We start from the raw sequence: 10,000 nt of genomic DNA, 5'->3' as shown, positions 1-10,000 counted from the left end.
TAATAACGGAAATAATAACGTCGACTTTTGGTTTGACATGGGAGACAAACGGCGGTCTCCTGGGTGAAAGTTTGAGGACCCATCCATCTATCCATGCACTCTGAGATTAAGCTCTTTATACTACATTAAAGCGTAACTCTCACCAAAATGCAACCTAGGGTCTTTTTGTGAATGTACCTGAGTCAAACTTTCGTTTAAAAGCATATTTAGGACGGAATCGCCACTTTTAAGATTGACCGTATTCTCGTTTTTCAGTCAAATGGCCTTTTGAATGGGAGTGCTAGGGACACTTTTATGCTAGCCTCAAAATATCTATTTTTAAAACACTAAGAAGGCTCGACACAACATGAGACTTTGCTCCAAGTATCACCAGGGGCTCTACACCTTAACTACACCGGTGACCAACGGATATCAATCAATCAAAAATGTATTTATAGAGCACTTTAAAATCCAAAGAGGACACAAAGTGCTGTACAGTAAAACAATAAATGAATACGTAAAAGCCCTAAATACAAAACTCATGCAACCCATATAATACCATTAAAACAATAACAAACCATACAATAAACAATACGATCAATATAACCAAACATGAATTGTCAATTTCAGTTTTCAAATGCCAAAGAATAAAGGTGGGTTTTAAGAAGAGACTTAAAAATAGACAGTGAAGATGCCTGTCTAATGTGCAGAGGTAAATCGATCCACAATTTAGGAGCTGCTACAGAAAAAGCACGGTCCCCTTTTAGCTTGCGCTTTGTTCTAAGGCCCTGACACAGCAACCAGACGGCCGACCGTCGGCAGTAAAGTCAGTCGGACTGATCAGTCGGGTCCCCAAGGTCCAAAAAAATGCCTCAGAACACACTGAGGAGACGCCGACTTGAGCGTACGCTCTGCGCGTGCGCGAAACGTAATATGTCTCCATAGCAGCAGGCGGCGCTGCTCTGTATTGTTTCCATTAACAGTCTGATTATTTCCCAGAAAATGAGAACCGGCAGCTGATTGGACGAACGCGTCACGTGGTTCTTTTTTCTCCGGAAATTCACAGCCAGACTGTCATGGCGGCTCGTTCAGAATACGATCTCATATTGGACTAAAATAGTTCACCGAAACGTGTTTCTGAAAACATTTTAAGAGAGAAATAGGCCGTGCAGTTGCTGAATCTGTCTTCATTTCAGATCGACAAAGGTCAGTTTAAAAGATTTTCAGAGTCCCGACTGCCCTGTCTCTGACTGAGCATGTCAGGTCGGCCAAAATGAAGGCCGACGGCTCCTCCAACGGCCGACGGCACGGAACACACCGACCAGACTCGAGTCACCGACCTCGCCAGACGGCCCGACGCCCAATTATAGGGCTGGTGTGTCTTCTCTCTTAGTCACAATTAGGAGCAGTTGATCGGCTGACCTGAGAGAGCGAGTGGGTCTATAGGGGTGTAGCAACTCAGAGATGTAAGGAGGGGCAAGGCCATTTTGGGATTTAAAAGCAAATAAAAGAATCTTAAAATGGATCCTTTGATATATAGGCAGCCAATTGTTAGAAAATATATAAAAGCACACAACGTGATCGTTTGATTTCTGAGGAGGAAGGAGAAAGGCTTGGGTCCAATTGAAAGTTAAACAAAAAGATTTAATAAACAACATGGTGAAAATGACAAGACAAAAAGCTAATGTTACGCTGCAGCTGACAGCGGACTGAAAACATGCATCTCCGTTCTGGAGTCACATCAATCAGTCATGTGACAATGACAAAACTAATACACTGCAAGCAGCGGACATACAGACATGCTTCCTTGTGAGGTCACAGTCTGCAGTCCTGAAATCACCTCAGTCACACAGATTGATTCCCGAGGAGTTAAGGGTGGTACCTCAAATGACAACCTTTGTTATTGGTCAGATGTCTCTCAAGACAAAAGGTGTTATCTCTGAATTGTCAGGTTACTCCAGGTCAAGGCAACGGTCATTTATCATGGTAGTGCCAATTCTACTCAGGTTTACAGAGATATGTATTTCCTTTGTTCTAATCAGTCTGGCCCAGCAGGGAGTGGCTCCCCAAAATGCCAAGACAACCGTTACCTTTCCTGTGAGGACAACGAGTCTTTCTCCAGTATGCAAATTGACAGTCGTGACCTAATCAATTATCAGAAGGTTGGGTTGGGGTGAGGCATGTCAAATGTTGATTAGTGTACTGCCCTACAAAGCAAAAAGGCAGTAACTACGCAGAGTGCAGAACTGAGAAAAATGACTTTAAAGTTATCCAGCTAAGTAGTTGTAGGTAGATTATTGGACATGTGGCTGTTATTAGCTATTATATAGCTTATTCTTTGTACATATCAATCCTCATATTTAATTTGATATTTTACCCCTATTTTGCAGTTACTGTATTCTTGCTTTGTATTACTTACCAAAAACGTGGCACCATACCAAGGAAAAAGGCAGTAACTACAGATTCTCCGAAAACTATTTTGCCACAACTTGGGCTCTGGGTGTGTTAGATACACTGTATTTGAAATAATTGGAACCATTTGTTTTCCTGAACATGGATATACCAAAACCAATACTAATTTGACCATTTTAGGTCAATATTTTCCACCCGGAAGCTGTTCTGGTGCTGAAACGGCTGCTTAAAGTCTCACATTGCTAAACTAGTTATCAAGTTATCCTGTCATCCAGCTATGTAGTTGTAGGTAGATTATTGGACATGTGGCTGTTTTTGTTACTTTATATTAGCTTATTCTTTGTACATATCAATCCTCATATTTAATTTGATATTTTACCCCTATTTTGCAGTTACTGTATTCTTGCTTTGTTTCACTAGGGCTTTTTGCAGTTACTGTACAAACGACTACCATTTTTCTCCAAAACGACTACCATTTTGAGATAAGATGTTTTGTCATATAACAAAGGATGCCTTGAATGTCATCAAAATGATAACTCATTTTTGACCAAAAAAGCAGTTACTGCCTTTTTGTTTTGTAGGGCAGTGTAGTTATTTGATTAAATCTGGCTGCAGAGTCCATTATGTACATTTAAACCAAAAGGACATTGTTTTCATAACATTAAGCATGGTTTGAACTTTTTTATAATATATAATAAACACAATGCAGTGATGATAAAATGGAGGAAATAGACCTCAACCCTCGTCCGAGAGACCTTGGGTTCCAGAAGTAAAATTCCCATTCATTTTTCCCATTGACGTCTGGAAAAATCCGTATATAAAGAGTTTTAGACCGTTCCTTAGGCTAACCAGATGGGACGTGACTCATAAACATATAACGTATCTTTTCGAGTGAAAAAACGAACAGATAATTAAAAAAAAGTCAAAGGTACAACACTGTGTACATATCGTCATCTCAGAGCGAAGGAACTACTCATCCCGTAAACCACCGCGCACCACTGAACAAAGGAAGCTAACGTTAGTTTAGCTAACAGCTAATTTGGCTAACCGCTAGCTGAGACAGCATGTAATAACTTTAAAAGACCCTCAAAATAAACCTGAAAATAACCGTTAACATATATAACGGCTTATGTAGTTTACCCAGTGATAAGTTTGAGTTAACGTTATTTTAGACTGAATCAAGCTGTCAGCTAGCGGATAGCCGAATTAGCTGTTAGCTAAGCTAACGTTAGCTTCCCAGCGGAGGCTAACGTCAGAAGCGTGGCACAGATCGTGATTCGTGCAGTGTCGTAAATCCTCGTGACGGATCGTGCAGGCAGCTCCCCCTCCCCCCCCCTCCTCATCAGCATGAGCTCCACCAATCAGAGGCATGACTGTGGGATTGTTCAGGATTGTGGGTAATGAAGTACTTATCCAAGACATCGCGAATAAAAGACATTTATCTCTAAACAAGGTTAGTGCCCCATGATTTTTGGCGTCTATATGAGCATATACAATCGCTTAGTCATATCGGCAAGCTGGTTTTAAGTCTACCATCGACGGTTACGATTTTATGGCTTATACTGCAACTGTCGATGGAGAAATTGCATTGTATTTTTACTTCCGGAACCCGCTGTGGGCGGGACTGTTGCGCTCTATGTGCTCGTATTTACGTGTTCCAGTTAAACTAAATCTGTGGCTACTTGTTTTGATATCGACTCGTTTTGACTACCGAGGTGGTAGCAGCCGGAAACAACAAGAGCTACGGTGAGTTGCTCAAAACCTCTCTTTTTAGTAAACTCTGGGTACACAAACAATGTTGTCAATGCTGTTGTTCATGTGTAGAGCCCCTGGTCATACTTGGAGCAAATTTTTCATATCACCGTGTTCACAGATCTCAGTTCATTATGTGTAAATTTGGGCAGCACAGTTTCATTATTACAGATTCACTCATACATTTATAATTAGACAACCAGCTTACAAAAACAACACAAATACGGCACGAGTGTGTGTGTGTGTGTGTGTGTGTGTGTGTGTGTGTGTGTGTGTGTTAGTACAAATAATGTGTTGTAAGCGGTCTGGCACGTCTGTCATCTCAACAGACAGACACTGAAACCTTCTTATCATTCCTCTGTGTGTGTGTGTGTGTGTGTGTGTGTGTGTGCGTTTTCTAGTAATACATAATTTTAGGGAGAGCAGAGTGACACACACACACACACACACACACACACACACACACACACACACTCGTACCATATTTGTGTTGTTTTTGTAAGCTGGTTGTCTAATTATAAATGTATGAATGAATCTGTAATAATGAAACTGTAGGCCTACTCCCCAAATGTTTGGAGTACTACATCAACAGTTGGTAAATGGGTGTGTATTGTAAGTTTCCGTTAACCCTTTCCTTGACGGGGATACATGTGCGTAGCATCGGAGACAGACACACAGGATATTAAATCTGTTTCAAGCCCTTTGAACCTGTCATTGTTTGTCCTCTGTTACTAACAGACACATTCCCAAACTCTATCTTGAAGCACTAAAATTGATTTGAAAAAGACTTGAGATCCCCTAAAAAAGGGTCTAAAATCGTAGCCGGTTAGCTCAGTTGGTAGAACAGGCACACACAGAGATTGGCATGGGGTACTTTCCATAAAATCATCTCTCAATGCAAATCATACCAGCTATTAGGCTAACTGAAATACAACCATGCCAATCTCTAGGTATGGTGAAGGGTATGTGATGATGTGGGGGTATGGTGAAGGGTATGTGATGATGTGGGGGTATGGTGAAGGGTATGTGATGATGTGGGGGTATGGTGAAGGGTATGTGATGATGTGGGGGTATGGTGAAGGGGATGTGATGATGTGGGGGCCAAGGGAACTTTATCAGGATGCATAGTATCCTGGATCCATGAAATAACTGGCCTTTAAAAATAAAAGTCTGCCTGCCTCTATGGGAATTTAACATAGGGGTGTACTGACTTATGCCCCCTGTATTTTAAGGAAGAACATTTATTTATTTACGATACATTATTCATTCACAAAGAAAATTGGTGTCCTTAAAGGTCGGATTTTTCCTCATTTTTTTAATTAAGGCATTAAGATCAATTTCCAAAAGATGATTTTTTTATTCCTTTTTTTAGTCAACTTTAGCATGGGTGTCCTAATTTTTTCACATGACTGTGCATTAGGTGTATTGAACGTGAACTTTACAAAAAAAAGCGTTGAAAACATTGACAAAAACGTTTAAAAAAACGTCAAAAGCAATCAAAAAAGCGACAAAATCGTCTGAAAAAATGCAGGACTTGAGCTGAGGTTTTCTGTCTGTTGCAGGAGAGAGGTTTTGATGTCGCCTACAGAACAAACAGACGAGAGAAATCAAAGCAGAGCTGCGTCTCGCGCCACCTGTCTCTGCAGACAGCACCTGTACATCTGTCAGCCGGGGCCCCGAACTCTGCCGGGGTCAGGGGTCACCGGCGAAGAGACAGCGGGGGCGGCAGGAGCTACAGCGGGGTCACAGTCTGTTTTACAAGCTACACACACACACACACACACACACACACAGAATACTGACAGGGTACACCTGGCATAAACGCAAGAACACAGAGTCACAAACACACAAGCTCAGGTTAATAACCAGCCAGGAGAGTCAGAGTGCCGACCTCCGCCTGCTGATCCCAGCTTCATGAGACAGTTTAAAAACGTTGTTCGGTGATTTATGGCGCCATTAAAGAGCAGGTCAGCTTTTTAATCATTACATAACCAAACACACGGTCTATTAAAACAGAGAGCATGGAGCAGCGTAGAAGCTTCCTATTTACGGTCAGACGTTGGTGCACCGGAAATAAATTACACACAACAGAGCTGCAGGAAGAGGGGGAGGAAACAAGAGAGAGGGGGAGGAAACAAGGAGAGGAAACAAGAGAGAGGAAACAAGAGAGAGGGGGAGGAAACAAGAGAGAGGAAACAAGAGAGAGGGAGAGGAAACAAGAGAGAGGAAACAAGAGAGAGGGAACAAGAGAGAGGGAACAAGAGAGAGGATGGAGGGAACAAGGAGAGGAAACAAGAGAGAGGGAACAAGAGAGAGGAAACAAGAGAGACGATGGAGGGAACAAGAGAGGATGGAGGGAACAAGAGAGGATGGAGGGAACAAGAGAGAGGAAACAAGAGAGACGATGGAGGGAACAAGAGAGAGGAAACAAGAGAGAGAATGGAGGGAACAAGAGAGGAAACCTCCATCCTCTCTCTTGTTCCCTCCATCCTCTCTCTTGTTTCCTCTCTCTAATTCCCTCCATCCTCTCTCTTGTTTCCTCTCTCTTGTTCCCTCCATCCTCTCTCTATAGAGAAAGGATGGAGAGAACAAGATAGAGGATGGTGGGAACAAGAGAGGAAACAAGAGAGAGGATGGAGGGAACAAGAGAGAGGAAACAAGAGAGAGAAGACAAGAGAGAGGGAACAAGAGAGAGGATGGAGGGAACAAGAGAGGATGGAGGGAACAAGAGAGGATGGAGGGAACAAGGAGAGGAAACAAGAGAGAGGAAACAAGAGAGAGGCTGGAGGGAATTACAGAGAGGATGGAGGGGAGAGGATGGAGGGAACAAGAGAGAGGATGGAGGGAATTACAGAGAGGATGGAGGGAACCACGAGAGACGACTGGAGGTCACACAAGAGAGAGGATGACGACGATAGCACAGCGAATACTTTTCTCGTTCTGAGTAGAGACAATGGCATATCAAACAACAAGTGATCGACCAGAGAGTATGAAGTCATCTTTACTCATGTAATAAATGTATGGCTGCAGGCGCTCTCTCTGTCAGGTGTGGACGAGGATCGAGTCTCGCGCTGCCGGGTGCAACATGTAGAACGGCTGCTGAGCAGCAGCAGAATGCGCACTCTCGCGCACTCCCGCATATCCACTGGGATCGCTCCGGCTCTCACCTCTCGCCTGCATATCATTTGGCTTATTTTTATTTGTGTTGTTTCTGTCTGTTGTTGTTGCAACGTGCTGGACTTATTACTCCAGAGGCCCAGCCCTCAGAGTAGAGGAGAGAGAGAGAGGAATTCAGAGATAAGAAAAGAAGGAGAGAGTATTAGAGAGAGAGAGACATCTCAGGGCGATATGAGATGAGGATAGAGAGAAGAGGGGAGAGAGTAGAACAGAGAGAAGAGGGTATATGATGTGAGGTCTTTATCATTATCCTATTTCTATGATCTGTTATATTCGTGATCAGGCCTATATCTCTTATTTTATGCATAGCATATATTAGAAGGGAGAAGTTGAAGTGAGGGGAATGAGAGTAGACATTATAGAGCTAAGATATATGGATACAAGAGAGATAGTGGTAGGGTCGTAGTTATAGAGCAAGGGGCGAGTAGAGCATAGATTAGAGACAGAGATATAGAGGATATAAGATGGCTTTACCTCTGCTTGAGAGGAGCAGATAGAGTAGGTCTAGACCACACTCTATAATTTACAAAGACCCAACAATTCCCCCAAGAGCATCATTTAGTGTGACAGTGGCTTTGAATCAATTAAGGTTTATCTTCTTTCTGGTTGTTACAGGTAAATATATATTATATATATATATATAATATTAGATATGACTGGTAAAAGAAATAAATGCAAAGCAGATATCTATTTAAATGTGGGTTATGTGTCTGTCTGTCTGTCTGTCTGTCTGTCTGTCTCTCTCTGAACTGTGAGGTAATGGTTGTTTCAGCGGGCGGTGCAGTTAAGTTAATCTGACAAACAGGTGACTGTCCTGCAGCGACGACAGTGAAGTTTACCATTGATGTTAAAATGTGAAATGTTAACAAACATATGCTCTACACACTTGGCTCCACTCTGTAGTCTGACGTATGCTGAGTCAGCTGATTCTGATGGAGACAGAGCCACCGTCACTGACCAGGAGAGGCTAATGTCGGCCAATCAACTCACCCGACATACTTCTTTCATGACCACGTGTCATTGCTAATGATGAACCGTGCAGAGCCTCAGTCAGTCTCTCCACTCTACCTCCCAGTAACATGGCCCAGTTAGAGGTGATGCTGCTGCTTCAAGCTCTCGGATCATCAGGACTCAGCTGATCCTCCAACATCCTCCTTCTGATCACACTTACGGAGACCACCATCTGATGAGAGAAGAAGACAACAGAAGAGATAAATAGGGCTGTGACTGTATGTAGTTTTCATACCGTGGTGAAGAACAACGTATCCCAACAGTATGGTGGTTAACGGTATTAAGCTATGAGCCGAGGGAAACTCTGCTAGCTGCTAGGCTAATGTATGCAGTGTAAAGTACAATGGTAAAACACTGCAGCTCTATGCTGTCCACCTCAGCTGAGAATGGAGAAATCTTCCCTTCTGTGTATATTCAATTAAACATTACCTGTAGATATCATAAGTACTGAAGCCTACAATAATCATAATAATCGAACACAATAGAAATCCCCCATATATTTAATGCTGCCATATATTCTCTCTCTCTCTCTCTCTCTCTCTCTCTCTCTCTCACAGGGCATGGAGCATCAACCATGGGTGTATGACATCATGACACCACGCTTCAGTCGTGTCGGCCAAATGGATTGTGATCCACTAATTAACACACAGAAGAAGAAGTTGCTTTTTCCCACATCGATCTTTTTCCCCCCAGAGAAGACGGCTGGAGTCCATCTGGAGTTTAATGGTTAGTATTATGAAGTTATTACTGGTATTTATTCAGGGTTTTTCCTGCATAGAGAAAGTTTTGGCGCCCTTTAAAGAGATTTTAGCCGGCGCCAAAGAAATATCACGAGCTCCAAAACGTCTGATGTTCAGCAGCCAGCCTCCCTCTCATCCACAGTCACTACTGTATGCTGCTGGCGCTGATCTGAACGCTCCGCTGTATAGAGCTGATGGTATCTCCGTTAGCAGAGTCAGACTGTACCGGACTCTCCAGGTGACCATGCTGCTCTGGGGACCGGTGGCGCAGCGAGAAACCGCTGCTGACGGACGCAGAGCTCTCTGTCCACGGAGCTCCGACTGCTGTCTGTCTGCTGTCTGCTGTCTGACTGCTGTCTGTCTGCTGTCTGTCTGCTGTCTGTCTGCTGTATGACTGCTGTCTGTCTGCTGTCTGTCTGCTGTCTGTCTGCTGTCTGACTGCTGTCTGTCTGCTGTCTGTCTGCTGTATGACTGCTGTCTGTCTGCTGTCTGTCTGCTGTCTGTCTGCGCGGTGGGCTACGCTGCTGTCTAACAGTATTACATTGAGACAATTTCATATCCTGTAAAAATAAAAACGTCTCGTATGCTGTGTTAAGTCCTTTCCGTGTTTTGGTACAGTTCATGTTAACTCCTGATGCGAGCCATATGGGAGGAGCCTACACATGAAACTCTTTGTTGTGAGTGCTTTAGCAGCATTGACCTGACTCCCTGAATAAGCTGCAGAGACGTCGTCTCTCTCCACCTCTCTGCTGAGCCCCGTTCACGTAACAGCATCAGTTAAACTGTATTTCACACTATGATGGTTACATTTACAATGAATCCACGGTTCACATGTCTGCTGAACTGTAGGGACGGTCCGTTACACTACTGTAGGCCTACAGGCTATTCAACATCACTGACTATTTATTTATCAATATTTCAAAATAGAA

At 43.2% G+C, this 10,000-nt stretch overlaps 2 protein-coding genes across 11 annotated transcripts in view; both read right to left on the bottom strand.

Moving 5' to 3' along the window:
* LOC116053737 (sodium channel protein type 5 subunit alpha-like) overlaps window positions 1-7,328 on the bottom strand; it is a 47,169-nt gene extending 39,841 nt beyond the window's left edge. The window contains exons 1-2 of the mRNA XM_035998324.1: window positions 7,266-7,328; window positions 5,947-5,955 (exon numbers count right to left, since the gene is read on the bottom strand). Coding sequence (XP_035854217.1) covers window positions 5,947-5,955; window positions 7,266-7,328 — 72 coding nt within the window. The remainder of the gene's footprint in view (window positions 1-5,946; window positions 5,956-7,265) is intronic.
* An 863-nt stretch (window positions 7,329-8,191) lies between these two features.
* LOC116035399 (NACHT, LRR and PYD domains-containing protein 12-like) overlaps window positions 8,192-10,000 on the bottom strand; it is a 29,629-nt gene continuing 27,820 nt past the window's right edge. For all 10 annotated transcript variants that reach the window (XM_035998294.1, XM_035998292.1, XM_035998290.1 and 7 more), the window contains one exon: window positions 8,192-8,503. In XM_035998294.1, coding sequence (XP_035854187.1) covers window positions 8,429-8,503 — 75 coding nt within the window. In that variant the 3' untranslated portion in view covers window positions 8,192-8,428. The remainder of the gene's footprint in view (window positions 8,504-10,000) is intronic.

Source organism: Sander lucioperca, chromosome 23 (genome assembly GCF_008315115.2).
Source record: "Sander lucioperca isolate FBNREF2018 chromosome 23, SLUC_FBN_1.2, whole genome shotgun sequence".
NCBI lineage: Eukaryota > Metazoa > Chordata > Actinopteri > Perciformes > Percidae > Sander > Sander lucioperca.
The sequence above is the reverse complement of the archived record's forward strand: the minus strand, read 5'-3'. Positions and strand labels throughout refer to the sequence as shown.